The sequence below is a fragment of the Bacillus rossius genome, chromosome 17, assembly GCF_032445375.1.
Source record: "Bacillus rossius redtenbacheri isolate Brsri chromosome 17, Brsri_v3, whole genome shotgun sequence".
Taxonomy (NCBI): Eukaryota; Metazoa; Arthropoda; class Insecta; order Phasmatodea; family Bacillidae; genus Bacillus; species Bacillus rossius.
This window is the reverse complement of record NC_086344.1, coordinates 34,306,574-34,332,870: the sequence shown is the minus strand read 5'-3', so window position 1 is coordinate 34,332,870 and position 26,297 is coordinate 34,306,574. Positions and strand designations below refer to the sequence as shown.

Below are 26,297 nucleotides of genomic sequence, written 5' to 3'. Positions count from 1 at the left end.
CATTGTTGTTTTCTCGAGGGATTTTGTGATGTACATACAAATAGTTATCTAACTCTGGATGGTGGTGAGGGTGGTGAAGTGAAGAAGTTTCAAAAAATTACGTAAATTTTTATTGCAAAAGATGGTACGAACCGTGTTTTATAGGATAGCAAAACACATAGTTTCCCAATGTTGTCGAGCATAGTGGTGGAAAAAAACAAAAAAAATTTATCGCAGACACATTTATGAAAGTTTTCGTAGATCGTAGTCTCTACAAGGGTTATAGGACTCTGAAAATGTTTATACCTCGAGAATAGGTAAATCTACCGGCGTTCAAAGTCTCCCTAAGGGGTATTGGAAATCTAAAAAATTTTCGTATGCTGTGAATAAAATAGAGGCAACAAACTGTGAATCGGGCTGGGATAGCAAGGGTGTTCGTGCAGTTTTGAATAATTTTAAGACCCCCAGCCCCCAAGTGTCTTGTCCCGGCGATCAAGGCCTCGCCTAGTGGTCTGGGACTCTGAAAATATTTTTTGTGTGCGGTGAATGTTATAGAGGCAACAAACTGTGAATCAGGCGGGTGTCGCCAGGAAGGTTCGAGCGGTATTGAATAATTTCAAGACCCCGAGCTCCAAATGTCTTGTCCCGGCGTGCGAAGTCTCCTTAAGGGATACTGGAAATACGACAACTTCTCGCGTGCGGTGTATGCAAAAGAGGTGCTGTTATGTTATTCCAGTTCAGATGTGTGTGTGTCGATCATCTCCGCGCGGACCCCGCCTAGAGGAGTTAGTTAATATAATCAATTTTATGCACGCAACATAAGAGAAAGGAAAAATTCGCGGATTAATTTTGTGACAAGCTAACATTCAAATAATTATACTGTTCTGCTGCTTCTGCCATTAGTTTACTGTTGAACTGGAGGATTCTGGGCCAATAAGAGACCTTCAATCAAAAGAAGTATCGAATCACAGTATCCCAGTTCAGACGTCTCACAAGTCAGCAGCCGATGAACAGGCGACTTTTGCCCGAGTATGTAGTGGATCGTGGAGTCTACACTGGAGGTCACTGAACCAACAAATTTTTCCGGTCCCTAAACACAACCATTAAGAAGACGACTCTGTACAGAACGGTTTTTGTTTTGTTTTGTGTGTTGATGCAAAAAAAAAAATTCTTGTATGATATATGTCAAAGAATTTATATTACGCAGTGCAAAAAAAAAAAATTATGAGAATCGCCACAAAGCTTTAAAAAAAATCCTTTGTGTTTGCTTGCGCGCTACGCGGCAAAATGAAGTGCGAGTTCCTTCAGACCAAGTACGGGCGTGCGCAGGAGTTCCGGCTGGAGCGGCGGCCGGCGATTGTGGCGCCGCTGGCGCTGCCGCCGGGCCTGGCGGTGCGCGCGGCCCTGGACCGCGTGCTGCGGCTGCCGGCGGTCGCCAGCAAGCGCTACCTCACCAGCAAGGTGGACCGCTGCGTGACGGGGCTGGTGGCCCAGCAGCAGTGCGTGGGGCCCCTCCACGCCCCGCTGGCCGACGTGGCCGTCGCCGCGCTGTCCGTGCTCTCCACCGTGAGTGCTCGCTTCTTCATTTCATCCTCCCGCCCGCAAACATTCGTGGGCGTACAAGCACATGAGCTAAGCCCATGAGATATTCATCAGCGTGAGTCGGACCAAAAATGTTAGCATGGGAGCATTTTTGTGAGCTGTATCAAAATATTTGAAATGGCAAGATGGCGAGGCCTGATACCACTTAAATAGAAGTAATGGCGGAAAAAATTAAAAGTTTAACATGTATATGAGACCAAGACTGAAGAAGATTTCCTGTTTAATAAATTTAAATAATTTAACACTGGACCTATAACATACAATTTTACCATTTTTAAAATATTTCCATGTTTACTCGTATCACGTATCAATTTCCTATATAAGTAATTCTGAAAGAGAGACTTTTTGTTTAATAAAATTAATAATTATTGTGTGTGAGTATAAATGACCCTATGATATGTAAAAATTGTACAAAAATTTGAATTAAAAGTTTTGAAAAAGTCTACAGATCAATTCCTTAGGACATCCTGTGCTTTGACTCTGTTGAGGTACATTTTCTAACATCTCCTTCACACTCTCGGAGAAACAACAATTTTCTGTCCCGGATGTGCGTAGTTGATTTTTTTTTTTTCTTTGCGACGGGCTGTCCAGGAGGGGTGTGGCGACTGCGATAGGCGAGCAGCCAATCAAAGGGCTGATCGACCCGGCTGCCGGGGCAAGGCTCACGGTCGCTGAGTCCCTGAGCAACTTGGTGTTCGCCGCGATATCCGATTTGAAGGTAAGGTCCTTTTTTTTTCCGTCGTCGATGAGCGTTGCTTTCGCGAGACCGCCGGTCACCATTTTTTTTTTTGTTAGGGGTCCCAGAGTATTATCCAAAAAAAAAATTGATACTCATGAATAATTTGACATTCGATTCGACATTTCCAAATCAAATGTGAATTTTCATTATTCGTTAGCAATAGATAAGAAAAATACCATGTGGTGAGTTATGATGAAACCGTAATAACATAGCAAAGCATGTCATTACATAATGTAACACCGATGTAGGTACGTATTCTCTTTTCCTGTAGGACACTCCTGCACTATCCTAGTGGACTATTTTTACTGTTTGTATTTGGAACAGTATTTACTCATCCTCTGTTTACTCACTCTTGCATACAAACACTTATATATATTTGTTTGTGTATTTATTCAGGTTGCTACACAGTTAATTATTTCTGTTACTGAGCTAAACACAACACACACACACACACACACACACACACACACACACACCAACTTCTTATCTCCACCATGCAGAGGTGAAAATTTGTAGGATTCTAAAAAGTAGGTGTTTCTGGGGGGGGGGGGGGGGGGGGAGTTTTGTGCTTGAGGTTAACCAACACAAGTCTGGTTAGGGTACTTGTATGTTGTATGCTGCCCACATTTTGGCCTATGTACATGCAAGAAACAGAAAACTTTATGACGTAGAGACAATTTTCCAAAACACAGTTCTTCTATCAAAAACCTGTTTCACAGTCACATTTTTGCAAGTAGAAACAGGATTTTTTCATTGATGGGCTTCTTAATTCCGGGGGGGTGGGGGGGGGATGTGACCCCCTTCTGACTCCTTCCGAGATCTATGCCCATAACTAACTAGAAGAGACCCGGAAATTTCACAGTTTCCTCGGGGAGGTTGGCTCAACCTTTTTTTTTTGCTTTCCCATTGGCTGATTCTTTAGTGAGAGCCTGTATGTCTTTGTTATTCACCACTACCTGATTCCACACTCTTCTCTCCCAGCTGGGTGTAATTGGCGTTTCCGAATAACTGCCATCCAGTCATGAACACTGTACGAGAGCGTAAAGATTTGCATTCTAGATTGCGACTTAATGAATGCATGAAATTTCCGTATCCCCACCCATAACTAGAGACAAGATTTTGTGGTTTTATTTTTAGGCCAATTTCGTTGTCGAAAACAAGAGATTTTGGAGTTATTGTTTTTATTTTTTACTAACTCTATTTATCCATAAAAATAATGCAATTTTCTACAAATATGACACTTACTTGCACAGTTTTACTTATTTCACCAAAACAGTATCATTTTGAATGGTACATGTCTCTAACTACTGAAAACAATAAAAATAAATCAGCATGTATAGGTATGTGCATTTGTGAAATTTTCCGATGTCATATTGTAAAAATTAGTTACTAATAACAATTGCAATATCAGTCAAATGCAAACTTTTTTCCAATCTACTTAGTACATACTTTTTGGTATCTCCTTGTTAAAAATTTACATTCTTTGAATTAAATATATTAAAAGAGTAAGTTTTTTAATCTGAATTGAGTTTTGATTAAATTAGCAGATTAATTTAATGGCTTTTTGGTTTCATTTCGATGTTATATGATGTCTTGACATGCTTTTCAGTGTTATTTCAGCTTATCGTAATTTACCATATAATCTTGTCTGTACACGGTAGCTTTGTAACTGTGGTGACAAGGTGTACCGGAGGTCTGGGGTGTATGGAATGCCCCCACATTGTGAGGGGGTTCCAAAGGTTCCTTCCCTTGGTTATTTAAAAAAAAAAAAAAGCATTAAATTGTTAACTTATAAGCGTTTTCAGACCATTTTCACCACAAATCACAAAATAATTGCTAACATTCAGCAGTAAATGAGGCTTTATTAATAATGAATCGAAAAATGCAGCGCTTGTCAAATTTTTATTATTTTACGGTTGTTTGTAAATTTTCAATATTTTTACTTCGAAACTGTCATTTTGTTTGATAAAATAAGGTTTCGATTCAGTTTGGTTCATGTGGTTGTACTTCATTTCTATTTTTTTTTTCTTTTTCTTTTTTTTTTTTTTTTTTTTTTTTCAAGTTTTTGGTGGTTGTTTCACATTGTTATTTACAGTTAGATAACATTTCCATACATTTCAGTTCTTTTCTTAGATTAATTTCGAAACAAATCCAAACATGTTGTTTCGTTGTAATGGCCGGATGCTGGGCGGGACAGTTCTGTGATTCATTTCGAAACAAATCCAGACATGTTGTCTCGTCGTAATGGCCGAACGCCGGGCGAGACGGTTCTGTGATTTATTTCGAAACAGTCCAAACATTTTGTTTCGTCGTAACGGCTGGACGCCGGGGCGGGACGGTTGCGTGGGTGGTAACGGCCGCGTGCCGCGGTGTCGCTGCGAGGGCCCGAAGGGTAGTTGGAATGTCTGTCGGCGGTGTCGCAGGACGTGAAGTGCAGCGGCAACTGGATGTGGGCGGCCAAGCTGCCCGGGGAGGGCGCGGCGCTGCGCGACGCCTGCGCGGCCATGTGCCGGCTCATGGCGCAGCTGGGGGTCGCCGCTGACGGAGGCAAGGACTCCCTCAGCATGGCGGCCCGCGTCGGCGGGGACGTCGTCAAGGCCCCCGGTGCGTATCCCCCCGCGTCTCAAAGTATCAGGGGCGCAACAACAACTAATTTTCCAGGTGGGGGGGGGGGGGGCAATATACCTTTTTATAAAGAATCATCGATCCCCCCAGTTTTTATACAATTTCTAAATCCAATTTTAATAAAGTAAAAATATTTTTTTTCTAATTCAGTACATACTTAGCACACCTAAAAAAAAATATAGAATATGCTCCAAGAAAACTTGCACAAAATGTGTACTTTTTTAAAAACTTACAATTTCCAGTATTCAATCGCTTTTAAAACACAAATGCTCGCTAATTTATTTTTATTGTAAATATGCAGCATATAAATTTTGGTGGAGTAAGTATTACAAAACAGCTTTTATGAAAAATAAAAAAATAAAAATATCTCCCAAAGACTATTTTTTAAAAAATAAAATTGTTCTAAAAAAAACACAAGGGGGTTGTCTGTAAAGTCTGTTTACGGTTACATGACCACGTCATAAGAAAACATTGATGAAAAATTGCATGCAAACCACATTAACTTTTCTCTTCACTTTATAAACAATTTGACAAAACAGTTCACTTGTAGGCTGTGTGCTGCCTCTGTCTCTCTCCTACTCGGAACGCATTGGCCCCATGTAGTGGAAGAGAGGTATGTAGATGCGTCACAAGCTATCGTCATGCACTATCGCTTGTTCCGCGCTCTCGCTTGCACTAAGCTGGAAACGCGACAGTGTCTCACGCTTTTTCGTGCGTGCAGCCGGCGTTTTATCGATTTACAAGACGTTATCACGTCAAAAAAACTGTTTGTCTTTAAAGTCGGTTCACGGACGATAGTTTAACGTGACAAAGTCATAACAAAACATGATGAAATTATTGCATACTTTTATGAATAAAATTGAATCATTTTTATTGAATTATCACTATTTTGTATGGATACAAAGAAGGAGTGAAATGAAATATACAATTTAATTGATAAAATTTACTTTCATGTGCACTCATTAATTCAAATATGTTTACTAACTTTAACGAACAGAGATTATTTCAACTATAGCTTTCATACATGTTTGCTATTTTAACTTCTTTCCAATCTGTGTTACTCTGTTAAGGATGGGGCGATGATAGGAATAAAAGTAGGAAATGAATGGGAGTGTTTCAAGTTTTAATGTGCCTCGAAAAAGTCAAATCGATGGTTGTTCCAATCGAGTGGAAGAGAGATAGATGCGGCGCAAGCGTACAATGGGCGTAACGGGACAATGTGCGTAACGGGACACTTTTTTCATGCGTTCAGCCGGCCGGCGTTCATCGATTTAACCGGACGCTCTGCTCGCCGTGTGTGTGTGCGTGCAGGCACGCTGGTGGTGTCGGCCTACGCCCCCTGCCCCGACGTCACCAAGGTGGTCACGCCGGACCTGAAGGGCCCCTCGCTGGGCGCGGAGGGAGTGCTGCTCCACGTGGACCCCTCCGGGGGCAGGAGCCGCCTGGGCGGGTCGGCGCTGGCCCAGTGCTTCGGGCAGCTGGGGGACCGGGCGCCCGACGTGGACCGGCCCGGGGCGCTGCGCGACGCCTTCGCGGCCACCCAGGAGCTCATCAGAGGTGACGACCCCATCCATGGCCGGGGACCCCCCCGCCAGGTCATCGACAGAGAAAACCTTCATAAATAGAAGCACACAGAGAAAAAATTGAAAATACTATACGAATACTACTTTCTGAAAACCGAAGCAAATGTCAAACCAATTTTTTTACAATATTCGCGAGGTCTAATCAAACTGCGAATATTGTTCTCGGCAAAGTTATCTTAAAAAATATACGAGTGAAGTAAAAAAAAAAAATTTGTTTGGTTTTAGAAAAATTTGAACTGATTAAGTGATTAACCATTTGGGCCCTATGTACAACTTCAGTCGATGAAAATTACAAAATAACACTGCATAATAATAATAATAATAATAATAATAATAATTCATAAAAGCCAAGTTATTGGCAGGAAAACCTTCAAAATACTATACGAATACAGTAGAACCCCTGTCATACACTTTTCAACGGAGGGCACAAAAATGGTGTATGATGCGGGAAAGTGTATGAAAAGGGAATGGCAATAATTAAATTTTTTTCCAATCTAGCATATCAGCACAGTGCTAGATTAAACATAAATATATATATGTGTAAATAATTGCATTATATTAATGAAAGATATGAATTCATCATTATATATACATATAATAAAACCACCAGAAATGTAAAATACAGTCCATAATCAAGTAAAGCTGACATGAGAAACAGTGGCCTTAAAAAATGTTATGAAGTCCTTTCTTGGAAGGGGGGAAAAGTCACCAAGCCTAAATTAGAAATTAAAAAAATTAGGCTATTGTAAAAAAAAAATCAGAAATTTTTGCTTGTTTATTACATTTTACAAACAACTTTATGCAACAGAACAATTTTCAATAAAATTTTAACTTGAGAAACGTAAAATTCAAAACAATCCAATCGTAAAAAAACAATAACAAACGGGTATATTCAGTTCAAAGATAAACGACTGCACAAAATATGAGATCCGTGCCTTGGTAAAGCACGTGCACCATTTTCATGATCATTTCTTGTTTGCGCCACTAGTCTCGCTTGGTGCTGGCCATAGATGCTACTAGCGAAGTGCACAGTCTTCCTGATACTATCCATATCTATGGTGTGATAGTTATTTCCTTACGTTTGCAAATGTAAACAATGATCGTTTTTCAAAATAAAAGCATTAAAACTGAGTTTATAAGGAGGAATATAAAAAATTTTTGTGGATTTTAGGACTTTTCCGCTTCGTAAAAACGTATGAAACGGGAAATTAATGGTTTTATAAGTGTATGTTCCGGGAAAGTAAACCATTGTAAATATAGTACTTTCGGCGGGACCGAAATTAATCGGCGTATGACACGGGAAAATGTATGAAACGGGAACGTATCATCGAGGTTCTACTGTACTAGTTTTTCAAACCGATGCAAATGTCAAACCAATTTTTTTACAATATTCGTGAAGTCTAATCAAACTGTGAATATTGTTCTCTGAAAAGTTATCTTAAAAAATACAGGAGTGAAGTAAAAAAAAATAATAATAATTAATGTTTGTAATGTTTGAACTGATTAAGTGATTATGATTAACCATTTGGGCCCTATGTATAACTTCAGTCGATGAAAATTACAAAACAACATTGCATAATAATAATAATAATAATAATAATATTGAGCATTCATAAAAGCAAACAGATTGCCTTTTTTTTAAACCATCTTTTTTCAAGCAAAACATAATCAACACAAAAAAAAATAAAGAAATATTTACACGTTTTAAAGCTTAAAATAAAACAAATAGCAAATGTCCTGGCAAAGTCAAATAGAATATTAAAATGAGTTCAGATTATTCACTTGGTCGAGGCCTAGACCTCACGAATACAAACCTAAAGGGACCATAATTTAGTTACTTTGCAGTAATGATGTTTATTAGTGGTGCACCGATGCGGATACCGATGAATCGTAATCGGCGATTATCTTAACGATTACTTTGCCGATTATTTACGTCCCGGCGTAAAGTAGGTTTTTACCGTGTACTATTTTGTTACACATTTTAGGACGAAATACAGTAATATTTGTATATATTACAAAATTCATCTAACTCCGTCATATCATAATTACAGATATTTCGTTAAGTTTAATAAATCTCATTGCCTCTAACAATAAATTTTCCTACACGTTTATTTACGTTTTGTCTTTTGTTCTGTCTTTTGTTTAGTGGCCTTGTACATTACCTATAGCCAGAGACGCAAAATAGATGGCACGCAATCAAAATACCACAAACAGTTGCAGTGGATTCTATGACAATCGATCTTTTCGAGTCGTAGTAGCGGTTCAAAATCGTGGTCCCGATACCTTCTAGTTTTTATCACTGCGTTATACAAACTTGTTATGGGCGTCTTTGGTAACATTATCCGTTTGTTATTTGTATGTGAAGTGAAAAGTGAAAAAGTATTTATAATTTTATATACGTATTCAGTCAACATAAATAAAATCACATGTGCTAGAATTGGTTTTTAGTCATTTTTATATAATTATAGTGAGATGGCGAGTAGGGAGAAAAAAAGTGAAGTGTGGAAACATTTTTTTATAAACTCAAGTGAACAAAATAAAGCAGCATGTTTACATTGTTAAACGGTAATTTCTTGATGCAACCTTATGTGATAGTCAATAATAATGCTAGTTTTCCGCAACAAAAACTTACCCATTGTAAATTACAATTATTAGACTGTAGTTCAAGTTGTTTACAATAACAAATATAAATAGAAGTTAATTTAATTTACACTTTGCAATGACTTAATAGTGTATTTTATATATTTTTATACTGTTATTATAACCGTATTCTCAATTTTACCTAATCTTGTTATTAAATTCACATGGGAATAAAAATTTTTGTGTGCATTATTACACTTAAAAAAATTTCTTCATTATAATCGGTAACTGAATCAGTATCTGCCGATTATTGCTCTCATAATCGGTAATCGAATCGGTAATCGGTAAAGTCATATCGGTGCACCTCTAATGTTTATGCTAACCAAACTACTACAAAATTTAGTCACAATTTTTATATGATTTCTAAATCAAATTGGCATAAAGTAAAAATATTTTTCTCATTTAGTACAAGCGTATCACATTTAAAAAATATATAATACCGTGTTTTATCGCATAATTGTCGCACATTTAATACTAGAATAAAGTTTGAAAAATGGGGGTGCGATTTTTATGCAAAAAAAAACATTTTGGGTTAGGTAAAGTTATTAATAAAAACCAAATTCATGGAAAGTTCGTTTATTTAAAAATTAGCAGATACAAAAACACGCCAAACAATTTAAATTAATAAGTCATGCAATATAAACATTTTTTGGACTTCAAATAGAAAAACTAAAGCCATGATCCGAACGTGAGCTGGAACTAACGCATAACTATCATCATCGTACACACTTACCTCGTGAGCGCAGGCTATCAAATGTAGTTAACTCAGCACTATACAGAGCGCACACGTTGCATGCAATCCGCAAGCTATCAATATCGATATTCACTATATGCGCACTCTATAAGGGAATCAACATAACCAAACATTAATTTCAAAGGATTTAAGGCAGAAGAATAAAGCAAAATTTAAGAAACTACTTACAAAAAATATACACCATCATTTTATAAAAAAAGAGGTTTTTTTTTTGTGAATTCAAGCCCTTATTTTATGAAAAACAGTTTGCAAGCTCGAAATTAAAAAAAATTAACAATTTTCATTTAAAATGCTGATTAATTTCATCTTAGTCGCATTTTGATGCTTTATGATTATGGTGTATTAACTTGCATTTCTCTGTTATGCTTTGCGGTGTTATTTCGGTTTTATCGCAATCCACTACATAATCATGACTTGATTTAAGCTTTTGGACATACGCCTTTGCTAAAGCACATGTATGTCAGGATATAAACACCACATATAGTATGTGGTGTTTATATCTTGTTGACAACAGCAATTTTTTTGTCTTTTTTGTTTTTTGTAGTTTTCTTCAACAGACATACATAATATATGTGGTGTTTATATCCTGTTGACAACAGCAATTTTTTTGCTTAATTTGTGTTTTTGTCTTTTTTTTCTTTTCTTTTTTCTTCTTCAACAGACATACATGTGCTTTAGCAATGGCGTATGTCCGAAAGCTTACATCAAGTCATGCGCTCCCATTGCACAAATATTTCAAAGATAATACCACGTAATCTTGTCCCCTAAAGATGTGCAGTAAATACGGCCGGAACTTGTCTCGACCGTCCTTGTTTTGGACACGAGCCATCTTGGGTATTTGTCGACGCCGACGCTGGGGGCGACTCCTCTGTGCAGGGCCGGTGCAAGGTAAATTGGCGCCCTAGGCGAAAATCATTAATGCCCCCCTCCTCCCCCGGGCCGGACACCCCAAAAAAATTTTCCTTGTCTCAAAACACATCACGTAAGCCTTAAGATTTTGTCAACAATCAAATGTAAGCAGGTTGTTGTTGTTGGTGGTGGTGTTGTTGTTGGTTTTTTTTTTTTTAATTACAAATCATAAACAGGTCACCGTGGACTTTAAATGATCACTTATATCAATATAAACATTCCAAACTGTTACAAAAATCCCAATTTTCATCTAGTTTCAATAATGGTTAAACATGTCGTATCAGCTGTTATGTGTCGTGCTGCGTCGCCCCCAGCTATTTGGCACCCTAGGCGGCTGCCTAGTTCGCCTGTATGGACGCGCCGGCCCTGCCTCTGTGCCAGGCGGCAGGATCCTGGCGGGACACGACGTCAGCGACGGGGGCCTCGTCACGTGCCTCCTGGAGATGGCGTTCGGCGGCATCAGCGGGCTGCGGGCGGCCGTGTCCTGGGGGACGGGGGCGGCGCCCCTGGAGGTCCTGTTCAGCGAGGAGGTGGGCTGGGTCCTGGAGGTGCTCCCAAGGCACGCGGGCGAGGTCCGGGCCGCCTTCCGGGCGCTCGGCGTCCCGTGCTCCGAGATCGGCCGGTCCATCGGCTACGGCCTGGAGTCCCTCGTGAGTCTCTCTGCCCCCTCTCGACGTGCAACATCTTGGCTCTCTGTACGCGGTGTAATTTCGTGAACGCGACAGAAGTCGAGGAACGGGAAACTGTCGCAACCACGGTGCTGCCATCCGGGGCGAACGGCGCCAACCGAAGTTCGCAAAGCCGAAGATTTAAATTTATACTGTTAACTGTTAAAACAAAATTCAACAAGCAGAAATTTAATTGTAAATCAGGTACAAAGCTTGGGTTTAGTGTCTTTTTTTTTTTTTCCCCGAGTCTTTTTCGCCGTTTCGTTTTTTTTTTTAGTTTAAAATTCCACTCTTGCAAATCATATGATTCAGTAGGCCACGTGGCTGCTCTGGCAATGAAATCTAGCGGCACGTGCGGAAAGTACGTGAGATTCAATTCAAGAAAGTCAGATGAAAACAAAGTTTGTGTAGATTTATCACGCTCTGCATTATTTTAAAGACTTCTGTGTTAAATTTCATGTCTGATTGTCGTATTGTAAGTGTATTTGCAACGTTGAGAACAAGTACTTGTTACCGAAGTTACATGTTTTACATCTCTGGCGAGTACTGAAAAACTCACACACGTTATTTTTTTGTTCCTTGAAGGCTCAGTCACGCACACTGAGGTGGTTACATATTTTCATTCATATTATCAGTATAATTGCCATAATGCAACAGCGTGTATTTTTTATTGAATAGGGTGTTTTTCCTTTTTCCTACGCTGTGATGCATGTCTGTGGCAGAGCTAGTAAATATTTGTTGCTGCCATTTGCAAAATTGGTACCTCGGAAGGGTAAAGATTGCATTTCCTTTTTCCTCGTTCATTATTTCTTTTTCTTGTCATTACTAGTACTACTGTTCTAGGGCTTTTCATGTAAATTTATTCCTGTACCTCCCTTTTCATTTGTTGTTGGAACACAGATTTTCTCACCAGCTCTTTACTGTACATTATTTCTTGAGCTGTGTGAAAGAACTTTCAAGTGTTCTTAATTATGGACTCTTGCATTACGTTTTACCGCTATTAGATATTATTCAGGATAATAGGCCCTCTTAGCCCAAATTTTATTTATTTGTTGAAGTGAAATTTCTTTGGGCGGGGTGAGAGTAAAATTTCAAGGCTGAATTTTAATGCAATGTTTTCATGAAATGTTGTTGTGAAACGTATGTGATGCAAAAACAACAGAGAATAGGTACTCAGCCAAAGAGCTGTAAAGAGAGCACTTCGCTATATATATATTGATGGGCTCGTTTTTGTTCTCTTTGTGCGATGTGATTCGTCCTCTGCCAAAAAAAAAAAATGGAACCGAGAGAGACAGATGAACGAAAGAAAAAGACAGAGAGGGTGGTGCGCATGTGCTTGTTTCAGTAAATAGATAAAGGTATCCTATACAGTCAGCTGCGAGTGCCTTCAATTTTTATATTTGCCACCAGCGCGCTCGCGTTCCTCCATTGTTAAAACCAGCAGCGTAGAGAGCGCTGTTGAGTCCGTCCCTGCGTTTCCCGCATAGATTAAGCGCTACCTTGTTGCGATTCTCATATTTCGTTCGGAGATTATTTGGTGTGTTCCGAACGGCAGGATTGTTTGAAGAAACAGTAACATGCACAGTTTGAATCGCCAGATAGGTATGTTTAACTTCAGATGTGTACTGAGTTACATGTTGTTGTTTTTGTTGTTGTTGTTTGTGTTGTTTTTGGTGGTGGTAGTGGTGGTGTTAGATATATGTGTGTGTGTATGTGTGCTTTTGTGCATGTGTGTATGCTTGCGTGCATGTGTGTGTGTTTGCATGCATGTGTGTGTGCTTGCGTGCATGTGTGTGTGTGCTTGCGTGCATGAGTGTGTGCGCTTGCGTGCATGTGTGTGTGTGCTTGCGTGCATGAGTGTGTGCGCTTGCGTGCATGAGTGTGTGCGTGTGTGTGTGTATTCCAAGATCCATCCCTGTTTTGCAACTGCATCCTACTCTCGTGCGATGGCCGGGAAGTCTCCTGACTCGCGGGAGCGTGCGTGGTTCCTCGCAGGTGACGATCTCGGTGGACGGCAGCGAGGTGCTGCGAGAGGACCTGCTGTCCCTGTACAAGACCTGGGAGGAGACCAGCTACCGCCTGGAGTGCCTCCAGGCGGACCCCGACTGCGCGAGGCAGGAGTTCGAGAAGCTGGGCGAGCGCCGGGCTCCGGAGTACGCGCTGACGTTCACGCCCGAGGAGACCCCCGTCCCCCGGCCTCGCGCTCAGCGTAAGAGTGGTTTCCAGAGACACGATAACATGACGAATAGCGGTAGCACCGAAAAATAGCGGCGAAACCGTCAGAATTTGTTGGAATTCGGCTTAAAGAGGCCACTCCAGTGTTTCAGGGGCACTACGCGACCCGTGTCAACCTCATAAGATTCAAGGCTATTTTCATTTTAGCTTATAACTAATTAACTAATGTAGATTTCGAAATGATGCTTGCTTGATATGTAATACAACGGTGCTCTTATCCAAGCCCCTTTCTTCAAAAAAACGTGCATGAATTATGGTTCAAACCTAGACAATACACTTATTCATATTAGTGAATATTAGTATAAAATCATAATTTATGCACGTTTTTTTAAGAAAGGGGCTTTGATAAGAGCATCGTTGTCTTACATATCAAGCAAGCATCATTTCAAAATCTATATTAGTTAATTAGTTGTAAGCAAAATGAAAATAGCATTGAATCTTATGAGGTTAACCCGGGTTGCGTAGTGCCCCTGAAACACTGGAGTGGCCTCTTAAGTGTCTCATAAATGCTTGTTCGTTACTACTGTAGGATCAGCCAGTAGGATAAGCTAGTATAAGCTAGCGGGTTAAATTTCGCAAGTTAGTGGCGAGCGAACTCCTGTCGTGAGGGGAGGGTTGTCGAAGGGTGCAGCTCTGAGGCCTGCCGTCTAGCCGGGATCGTCGGAAGGTCTTCGAAAATACCGCCAAGCGGCGAAATTGAAGTCGGTACGCCGCGAAACACCGAAATGCATTAAGCAAAACACAAATTTGCTGCGAAATTCAGCTAATTTAGCTCATCATGCTGTTAAAATATATAGAAGTAATTTCATGAATCTTTAGTTTCTGGTATTATTAAAAACCTTAAATATCATGTACTAAGTAAAAAAAAATTGTTTATTTAAATTTCATTTAAAGTGGTTTGTAGCTGATAACCTGCAGACATGGCTTGAGGCTTACTGAGAAATGTGTGAATTTGGGTATTTAACACTTTATTTTTTTATTCATTTTAACAGTATTGAAAAATAATAAGACCTTGACAAAAAAGTAAAATTTAAATTTAGAAATGTTTTGAACTTTCTCGTGAACTGAGAAGCCATGCGTTGTTTTTTTTCCCCTTTGGGCTTTATGTCTAAAATTCCGCCGCAACCTAAATGATTCGCCAGAGTTGAGACACTGGATTGAAGAGGCTATTGCTTCCATTACTCCGGACTTGTTAGCCAAAGTGTGGGAAGAATTGGACTTTAGGTTGTATGTGTGCAGTGTAACTAAAGGTAGACATGCTGTATATTTGTAAGAAAAACCAGGTTAGTTTACCTTCAATTTGATGTATGATTTGTTGTAAATAGTCTAGATTTAACGGTTGTAATCCATCTACTATTGGAACTGGGACATCCTGCAGCAGTTACTGTTCTTGATGGGGACATTGTGTGAGGTGCGAGGTGGCAGGTGGTATCGCGGACGTGTGCGTGTCTCGCCGCAGCGGCGGCCCGCGTGGCGGTGGTACGGGAGGAAGGCTCCAACGGCGACCGCGAGATGGCGGTCGCCCTGCACCTGGCCGGGTTCCAGGTCCTCGACGTCACGATGCAGGACCTGCTCGACTCGAGCGTCACCGTCGACCAGTTCCAAGGCGTCGTGTTCCCCGGGGGCTTCAGCTACGCAGGTCAGCCGCCCTCCTCGCATTCTTCTGCTTCTAGCGGTCGGCCTCCAACTGGGCTGATCCGGTTTCCGTTCCCAACGGGGTCAAACCCTGATATTCTTTTTTACACATAAACTTATTTTGCATACATCATTCATATTAACATTATTTTAGTTATTTAACTTTTATAAACCTCTTTTTATCTCCCGTCTGTTCTTCGCATATTTTGAAGATTCTTTCTTCTTTGTAACGTAAACGGATGTCATTTACATTTTTACTAGGCACGGTCTTGTTTGACCAATTGCATCCATCAATCCAACATATTTTTAGAACCCATCCTCCTACATGCCAAATATTTGATGGAAAAAAATATCATCCAACTTTTGTTTCGTACTGAAACTGTTACCAGATAACATGAAAGTCAAAAACGATAGCCGGATGTCTGATGACGGCGGTACCAGATGAACCACCGAGTCTTTCCTGGTAGCCACCAGGATCGCTTGAGTTAATGGCAGTTAAATGGCGCTATATTTGAATTTTGAAGCGTCCAACACTTGGATTAGTTAATATAAATCTAGGGTAAGCAGTATTTACAAATACAACAAACATCATGACCCTCCAACTTTATTTTGACAGGACAGGTTGGAAGTCGTGGGCGGCGCGACAGGGCCGTAAGAGGCGAGCGGAGCGGCCGGTGTGTTTTGTCGCAGACGTGCTGGGGTCGGCCAAGGGCTGGGCGGCGAGCCTGCTGTTCCACCCGTCGCTGCGGGCGCAGTTCCGGGCGTTCGCCGCGCGGCCCGACACGTTCAGCCTGGGCGTCTGCAACGGCTGCCAGCTCATGAGCCTGCTGGGCTGGGTCGGCGTCCAGGGGCCAGGTGAGCCGTCGTCCCGCCTTGCGTCGTCCCCCGCGGTGGTGTCCGTACCTGGCCGGGCCATCCTGGGGAACCCGGAACGAGCCTTCAAGTGGTTTCACTGCCACCAGGGGAACCCATCAATCTTCTAAAGCTACCAGGAAGCATCCGTTTGTCTAGCTCAGGCGCTCTTTTCATAGGATTTTACGGCTCTGCAACTCTAAGCCGGGAGGGGGGGGGGGGGGGAAGAGACAAGCTTAAGAACCAATGGTAGGGTTTTGCTAAAGAGCACCAAAATGTCCTTACACATTTTGTTATGTTTTCTGTAAAACTATGTGATTAATAAAGTTTTATTTTCTAGTTGCATGAAAACTAGGCCTGTGCGAATATTCAAATTTTTCGAATATCAAAATTGATATTTTATATTCTAATTCGATTCTATTTCAAATAAAAATACTTTTAAAAAAAAAAAACTATTCACGCATTTATGATAACGGCTGTGCAGGATCTCGAAAGTCTGGAAAACTTTCGGGATCACAGAAGATTTTCTCATCTTGCGGGGACAAGTAATTTTTTAGGGTTATTTTTTGTAGAGTATTTTGCTACTTGTAGTCACTTATATTTTGAGAATATTAAAGCCTGATTTAACACAGTAATTCGGAACCATTACTAACATCCACATCATAAGCTAAAGTATTTTACCGAGAAGAGAGTCCGGCAGGTTGTTAAAAAATAAATTAGAACTGACTGCATACCGATAAGGATAAATACGTGTCCAAAAAAATCAAAACACTGCACAGTGTTAAAGTTGACAGTTTTCAGATCAGAAACAAGCATGCCAGCCAGTATATGAAAGAGTGGATTAGTTTTTTTTTTATCATTTATATATATATTATTTTAAATTTTGACATAATTCAATGAATAGCCTAATACATAGACAAAGATAAATTAAATTGGCATAATTAGAGAGCGGAAAAATTCGTGTATTCATTTCACAATATGCTAGAATCCAAACAACTGTACCTTTATATTGCTTCTGCGATTGGCTTACAGTTTATCTGAAGGACTTTGAGCCAATAGAAAATCTTCAACCCAAAAAGTATCGAATCGCAAGCGTCCCAGTTGACAGGTGTCACGAGTCAGTAGCCAATGAGCAGGTGGCATTTGCCTGAGTATGTAGGGGGTTGTGGAGTCTATCCTAGAGGTCATCGAAATCGTGAATTTTTCCGGTCTCTAGGCATAATGCAGGCAGATGTTAAAAACATAACTCCTCTAATTCTTCCTCCTTGAACGCCGTTACCTGCCGGGCGATGAAATGTTTGCAGAGGATCCGTCGGGCGGCGATGAAGTCAGGACCCCGGACGTCGCCCTCGACCACAACCTGTCGGGGAGGTTCGAGTGCCGCTTCGCGACGGTGCGCATCGACAAGTCCCCCGCCGTCATGCTGGAGGGGATGGAGGGCAGCGTGATGGGCGTCTGGGTCGCCCACGGGGAAGGTAACTCGCCGCGCTTGCGTGCGTGCGTGCGTGCGTGCGTGCGTGCTTCTGCAGCGCGGCTGGAACCAGGGAGCACCTAGAAAAGTCCAGACATTTTCCAACATGATGGAAAACCTGGAAAAGTCAAGGGATTTTCCCACACAGTGGAAAACCTGGAAAAGTCAAGGGATTTTTCAACAGTGGAAAACATGGAAAAGTCCCAGGATTTTCCAACATAGTGGAAAACCTGGAAAAGTCCAGGGATTGTCCAACACAGTGGAAAACCTGGAAAAGTCAAGGGATTTTCCAACATGGTGGAAAACCTGGAAAAGTCCATGTATTTTCCAACACAGTGGAAAACCTGGAAAAGTCAAGGGATTTTCCAACATGGTGGAAAACCTGGAAAAGTCCATGTATTTTCCAACACAGTGGAAATCTGGAAAAGTCAAGGGATTTTCCAACACAGTAGAAAACCTGGAAAAGTCAAGGGATTTTCCAACATGGTGGAAAACCTGGAAAAGTCCATGTATTTTCCAACACAGTGGAAAACCTGGAAAAGTCAAGGGATTTTCCAACATGGTGGAAAACCTGGAAAAGTCCATGTATTTTCCAAAACAGTGGAAAACCTGGAAAAGTCAAGGGATTTTCCAACACAGTAGAAAACCTGGAAAAGTCAAGGGATTTTCCAACACAGTGGACAATCTGGGAAAGTCGAGGAATTTTCTGACATTCGGAAAACCTGGAAAAGTTGGAGCATTTTCTTCGTTGTAGAAAACCTGTGATTTTCAGGGAATTTTCTGCAATGGAAAACCTGGAAAATCGGGGAATTTTCTGCAACAGGAAAAAGACAGACTGAATTTCTTAGGTGATGAGGGAAGTGTTTTAATGATGAGGTTTATTGGGAAATCAAAGTTATATCATAAATTTGGCTTGATTTGCACCGCTTCCACGTAGCGATCCTTCCTTCGTCCTTTCCAACCGATATCTAAGTTTTAACAGATTGTTTTTCTCCTAGTCCTTTTTTTTTTTTCATAAGCCTATCAGCAGTTGTTTTTATTTTATGGAACAAAGTGGCTTTTTTTTATCTGAAAATGATTCATTTTGTCCGTACATTGTTTCATTATTTTTTTTAACGAACAACATACTAAAACAATGACATTCAATGAATTTTAGATGTTAATTAAGAAATTTGGGGATATAAATAAGTTTTTTATTCAAGTTTATTTTATGATTTATCTTGTACATATTTTGTTGTTTATGGTGTATTAACGTGAATTTTTTTTTTATCTTTACAACACTCAATTATTTTAATATTTTTCGTTTTGTTATGCCTTTCTATTTAGTGTTACAATAGCGATAGAGATTGTTTAGTCAAGCAGAAATCTTGCTCTTCTTTACATAATAATAGAATTTCTTTTTACTAGTGAAATACAAATAATAACCTTCCCTGATAGCTGATGGTTTCATGTGGGCAAAAACCAAAAACACTTAAATGGTGTCAATGATATATTTTGTTAATAATTATATATTTTTTGGTAGAACAACTAGCACATTTAATGAATTTGTAGCTTATATTTTCTTTGAAGGAAAAAATTTTTTTTCCAGGTCGTTTTACATACCGAAACGAAGAAGTACGATCCCAGATGCAAAGGAAAAATTGCTTCGCAATCAAATATGTGGATGATGCTGGAAATCCAACGGAAGTTTATCCTCTGAATCCAAATGGAAGTGTAGGTAAGAACAAGGAACAGTTTTTTTTTTTCTTTTTGCAGCAATGTAGTTACATAATTTGTTTTATACGCATCACAGTAGTCTTAAAAATCAATTATTTCTTTCTTTTTTTACTAAACAAGTTATTATTTCTTATTATTTTTATGAACTTAGAGACTAATTTTATGTCATGCCTAGCATGTACTGAAAACATACACTCTTACGTTTTAGTATATCATTCATAAATAAATAAAAATTAAGAGTTCCAAAAAACCATAGAAATTTCCCAAAATCATAGAAACATGATTTTTTCAAGAAATTGGGAAAACGTAACTTTTGTTGATTAATGAATAATACGCTAAAAATGAAGAGGTTACATACAAACAGTTATTCCAAAACTATACACCACCTGATTTTATGTTTTCAGTACATGATAGGATTGACATGAAAATGTTGCCTTAAAAAAACCATACAATAAGGTCCCGTGTGATAGAAAAATCCTTTTATTCACGATAAAGTATAGTTATGAATTTATTTAAAATCACATGCAAATATACAAAATAATTGAAGAAAATAATGTAGGATAATACTAATACTCCCTTTAGCCCCTGTGGGTCAAGGTCGACGTAAAAAAATACTCACCAAGTTCTTTTTCTGCGGCGATGTTTATTGTTTATTATTGTCATTATTTTCCATCCATGTAGTTTGTTATTTTGTGTTGTCTGTATATGTTTGTGTAATTTTTATTTTTTATTACTGCAAGTATGTGGCGCACACACGCCTTGGTGTGTTGGCCAATTGCCGTTGTACCTACCTGCTGGGGATTCCCATCAGGTGTTGTTGCTTGCCTGCTTTTGGTACCGACATGTGGAAAGCGGGCTTGTATCTGCAGTTAAACATTTTGTCCTCGCCTGCGTGTTTCTTGTCCGCCGCTGAAGCCCTCGGCTGTTGGCGGGCATGTTGAGAATAAAAAAATAAGTAAATAAATCTCAAAAGCCTTCTACTTGTAAATATACTTGTATATAAACATTTTTATGAACATCAGGGGACGTACCAAACATGTTGCTGTGGCAAAAAAAAATTTTATGATCTAGCAAATTTATTATAGAATACATTTTGTACACTTTCGAGGCCATAACAAGAAATACTGTATTTACTCGCATATAGGTCGCGGCAATTTTACCAGATTTGATGGGGGGGAAATTAAGTGTGACCTATATGTGAAGAAAAATTTTTAAAAAATTTTTGAAGAATTTTTTTTGCAATATTTTGCTTTAAAATGCAAAAAAAAGTTTATATAGGTATAGGCAAATTTATTTACAATGTACACATACAGCGAAACCCCTTATTTATGTTACCGTTATTTACGTTTTCCCGTTATTTGCACTATATTCTTCAGGTCCCGTTTAGTTCCCGTTTAGTCCAATACAATACTTTCACGCGAATTACGTCTAAAAAATCGAATCCATCCCGCTATTGACGTCACGTAACAACCATAAACAAACAGAAAGTACCGTAGATAAGATTAGCTAGTAGGCCTAAAAACATAGTGAAGAACGTAACGTTTATAGTCGGCAATGAACATTTTAAATCGCAAAATATACTAATTTTATAACATGAAAAGTTGCTTTTATTTCTAAACATGTAATAATTTAAGCCTAGGTGTGTAAAAGTCCGAGTAATTATAGCAGGAGACAATCTAAAATGCACAAGGGAAAAACGTAAACTCACGAATGCATAAACGTGGCTGATTGTTAAGTTCTGATACTGTATTTATGTCACAACTTAGCCGAAATACTGGTACGAGACAAACTTCACAAGATAAAAAGAGCAAAGTCTTGGTAACTGTTTTATACGTATTTTATAATTTCGGAAGTATTGTACAGTTGACGCATATTTTTTAAACTAACAATTTATTTTTGGGGATCGTAATTAATTATTGGTATCAAGACATCAAGATGAACTTAAACTTGAACATGTCACGGCAGCGAGAAAACTGGTGCGTATACCAATAAACTGGTATTAGAACTGGACAAAACTGGTACACGGGAGGTGGAGCTTATATTTTTTTCTGCTAAGCTCGCGTCTATTGGCTGCCTGCTGATGGAAGGTCACGAGTCTGGGCGGAGCGTTGAGTGAGTTATACTGCGCGTGCGCAACTCAGAGAACAGAGAGAGCCAGCCGGCGGCTACGCCGCGCCGTAACAACAGCTGATCGAGTACAACGACCTATCTCCGCGTACGGCGCACTATTGACTGTAAATTTCCATCAATTTGCGGACTTTTTTTAAAAAAATTTTTACTGTGGTGCATTGCGTATGTGTAATGAATTACCGGTGCGACCTCTATGGGGGGAATCTTAAATACCAAATTCAAGACCTCAAATTATGGGTGCGACATATTTGCGATGGCGATCTATATGCAAGTAAATCGGTAAATATGTACAACTTTAAAAGTACTTGATCAAAATTAGAATTGCACAGCATAATTTGCACGATAGTGCTGGTATCTGTAGGATATTTGGCATAGCAAATATATCGACGGTTGCCAAACGTCCGCCGGATTGCATTGATATCGGTGTCCTAGCCTCGTGAAGGGCACAGTTTATTGAAATGTGTGTGCAGGCGGCGTGGCGGGAGTGTGCTCGCCCGACGGCCGGCATCTCGCCATGATGCCCCACCCGGAGCGCTGCACCCAGCTCTGGCAGTGGCCCTGGTTGCCCCCCGCGTGGAGGGGGGAGGGCGCGCACCAGGCCTCCCCCTGGCTGCGGCTGTTCCAGAACGCCCGCGCCTGGGCGTCGCGCAGCCGCGCCGACTCCTCGTGACCGCCGTTTTCTGCTCGAACATAACATACTACTGGCTCGCTGTAGGAAAGTCTTTGACGGAGATCTAAAAACTGACGAAAACTAGCTTCTACCGCGCAGCTTAGGTTCCCCCCCCCCCCTCTCCTTCTTTGCGACAGAGAGGGGAGTGACGGAAATTCTCTGTCGCAAAGAAGGGAAAGGGGGGGAGACCTAAGCTGCGCAGTAGAAGCTAGTTTTCGTTAGTTTTTTGATCTTCATCAAAACCTTTCCTACAGCGAGCCGGTAGTACATTCGATTGTAAGACGGCATCTATTCTTTTTATAAAAAGAAAAAAAAACGCTGTGGACAGACACCGTTTTTGGCTCGAACATGAGACACATTCGATTGTAAGACGGCATCTATTCTTAAAAATTAAAAAAATCACACCGTGGACGGACGCCGTTTTCGGCTCAAACATAAGACACATTCGATTGTAAGACGGCATCTATTTAAAAAATCACACCGTGGACAGACGCCGTTTTTGGCTCGAACATGAGATACATTCGATTGTAAGACGGCATCTATTTTTTTTTAAAAAAATCACACATTGGACAGACACAGTTTTTGGCTCGAACATGAGACACATTCGATTGTGAGACGGCATCTATTCTTAAAAATAAAAAAAATCACACGGTGGACGGACGCCGTTTTCGGCTCGAACATAAGACACATTCGATTGTAAGACTGCATCTATTTTAAAAAAAAATCACACCGTGGACAGACACAGTTTTTGGCTCGAACATGAGATACATTCGATTGTAAGACTGCATCTATTCTTAAAAAAAAAAAATCACACTGTGGACGGACACCATTTTTGGCTCGAACATTAGGCACATTCGATTGTAAGACGGCATCTATTTAAAAAATCACACATTGGACAGACACCGTTTTTGGCTCGAACATGAGATACATTCGATTGTAAGATGGCATCTATTTTAAAAACAAAAATCACACTTTGGACAGACACTGTTTTCAGCTCGAACATAAGATACATTCAATTGTAAGATGGCATCTATTTAAAAAAAAATTACACCGTGTACAGACACCGTTTTTGGCTGACGGTTTTTTTTTTATTTATATATATATATATATATATATATATATATATATATATATATATATATATATATATATATATATATATATATATATATATATATATATATATATAGCCTTAGTTTCTTCTAAACCGGGGTGTCTACAATAAAGAAACTAAAAAGTACGATCAGAGTACTCAAAGAAGGTACTGAAACAAAATTAACTGTGCTGGAAGCGAGCAAAACTTATAATTTCCAGCTTCCAATTTGATAACTTGCATTTTAGGTCTTTTGACACCTCAACTTCAGTTAATAGTCGGATGTTGGACATTAGATATAAATAGATGGAGATTATGCACCTAAATTGTGTGGAAAGTATTTCTGAAAACATTTGAGCTTTCTAAGATAAAAAATTGGCTGTTCCTTTTCAAATTGTGTGTGTAAGTGCGTGCGTGTGTGTAAGTACGTGCGTGTGTGCATGCGTGAGAGGGAAAGAGAGAGCTATTATGTAAAATCGTAAGAAAACTTGATGAAAAGATTCTCAAAAGTCCTGAAATTGGTTCACCATGTATACCTGGTAAGAATTTTTTTTTTCAGCTTATGTTTTGACTTTAAAGCCTTGCCATTATTTTTTTTTTTTTTTTTTACTTTACTTTGCAATTGGCCTGAAGTAAAAAATAACACACCCACCTTTAAGTGAAAAATAATGTTTGCGAAATGCAGGTAAATAAATAATCAGGGGATGTGAATAAGAATTGTGTTTTAAGTAGTTTTCAAAATTCTGAATCTCGAATGCCTCAAGACATAAATAGCATGCCTTGAATCCGAATCTCCAGTCTCATGAATAAAATAATATATGAGTCAAAACTTTTTTTTCTTCTGAAATTTCCTTCAAAGCTAAACAAACATTTCCATAGTCTTTGGCAGATAGAAACATCTCTTTGATAGCTTCCATAGGTATAAATAATAGGTATATAGACCTTGACCACATACAGAGAAGATGCTGAAGTTGAATTTTCTTCTAAATATTTTTTTTAAATCTTTTTCCTCAAATAACAAAATTTTCTAGTACTATAGAATTTATTGTATTTGTGTATAATGGGCCCGTTCTGTATTTTAATGAAAATATGTGGCAGCCCTGCTATAAATCTACTTTCAGTGTGTTGGGTTACTCCCCCAAATTTATTGCCCAACAGATAATTCATAGGCATTTATAAACATGTTAATTATTAGACACAAGATTATATATTTGCTAAGACAATTGCTGGGTTAGTTGCAAAAATCTGTATATTTGATATTTTGGTAAAGAAGATAAATACTATTTAAATCATTGAATAGTGTGAAACTTCAGTTTATTGTTATATGTTTGTATAACTTAGTTCTTTAGGCAAACAAGATTGTAATATTTTTGATAATCTGTGTACAATATAAAAAAAAATTTTTGTATACTACTTTAACATAAAAAAGTTTTTTTTTTTTTTTTTAAATAAAACACTTGTTTAAAACATGTGGTGTTTTTTTTTTGTGTGTATTTCCTTTTGACTTTTCCTAGTATTACATTATGTTTATATTGTATTTGTATAGTAATTATTCAGCACTTCGCAGAACCAAACGAGACTGGATCTACATACAATAATTCTTTGTGATGTCTAATTTTCGAAGTATTTGAAACTTGGTTCGGTGGCTTCTCTCTAATTATTTCTTGAACGAGTCCAAACAACTTGCTATGTCGCAGCCGTCTGGCGTGGACAGACGTGGTGCTGAAGTTGGTACTCAGGATTGGCAAAATGCTCCTGAACAAAAAACAAACCCTTTTACATAGGCTTCAAAGAAATACTACCTGTTGTAGCCATCACCATGTTACGCCTTTTGGAAAATATTTTTAGATAGTTTTTACGTTTCATGGTCTATAGACCCCAAAACCATCATCAATGTGTGTGTGTGTGTGTATGTATGTATATATATGTGTGTATGTGTATATATGTGTGTGTATATATATATACACACACACAGAGATATATATATATATATATATATATATAAATCACAATTTTGTGGGCACGATAACTGTTCGCAAATTTTCACAAATCTCTTCCAAACTGATACATAAAATCTAGTAGTGGAAAAACTCTGTCGAGTTCAATAATGGGTAGAAATGGGAAAGGTTTTTTGAAAAACAGAAAAATCATTCTAACTCACATAATATGGAAAATATCACATCCGTTTGAACGTATTATAACTCGTAGGAGTAATACCAAAATCTTTTGTCTGAATAAGTTTTAGATATGACCAATAATAACTTCAAGGGGTTGAAAAAACAAGGGTTGGAGGATAAAAAGAATTCATAACTCCCTTCATAAGAACATCAGATTTGTACCAATTTTGTATTAATCTTATAATTTTTATCTAAAACTTTGGCTGAAACAATTTTTAATGAAATGATTATTACCATAAAAACATGGGTTGAAATTTTAAAAAAATTTAAACTTTCTTGTTATCAAATTCATTTCAATTTATTTTAAACCATCTTAATATTTACTTTAACTTTGGTGCAAATTAAATATTTATACGACCACATTATTAGTGCAAGGGACGAAAATTAATGTTTGAAGGTTAAAAAATTAAATAAATACTTTAGTTTTCATATACATAATAGGAAATTCGTTCTAAGCTATTCAATGCTGCATTGTTAGCTATTCGATACTGGATATATGTTATGTATATTAAGTTCTTAAAATGTATTAGAAGTTTATATAAGTTTCCAAAATATTTCCAGAATAAATAGATAGGTACTTCGAAATCTACCTATATCTGTAGGCTGTGCCGAAAGGGATTTTATTTTGGACTAATGTTAATGTTATTACTGAGTACAATTTACTTATGAGATTGACATGGAAGTAAGTTATGTTTAATCTTTTTAGAAATACTTTCAAAGTGTTTCTGAAACAAACTTTTATATAGATTTCTGAAAAGAAAGGAAAAAAAAGAATCTTTTGGATCTTAATGTTTTTTCTCAGTTTTAATTTTTAACTCT

The 26,297-nt window shown here is 38.7% G+C and overlaps 1 protein-coding gene across 1 annotated transcript in view; it reads left to right on the top strand.

The window, feature by feature from the left end:
- The window catches only part of LOC134540905 (phosphoribosylformylglycinamidine synthase), a 61,471-nt gene extending 38,158 nt beyond the window's left edge, over positions 1–23,313 (top strand). Inside the window, 12 exon segments of the mRNA XM_063383969.1 lie at positions 1,309–1,545; positions 1,735–1,736; positions 2,176–2,299; positions 4,744–4,924; positions 6,257–6,502; positions 11,213–11,481; positions 13,495–13,708; positions 15,194–15,373; positions 16,060–16,224; positions 17,526–17,696; positions 19,281–19,409; positions 22,009–23,313. Coding sequence (XP_063240039.1) covers positions 1,309–1,545; positions 1,735–1,736; positions 2,176–2,299; positions 4,744–4,924; positions 6,257–6,502; positions 11,213–11,481; positions 13,495–13,708; positions 15,194–15,373; positions 16,060–16,224; positions 17,526–17,696; positions 19,281–19,409; positions 22,009–22,208 — 2,118 coding nt within the window. The 3' untranslated portion in view covers positions 22,209–23,313.
- Positions 23,314–26,297: the final 2,984 nt, after the last annotated feature.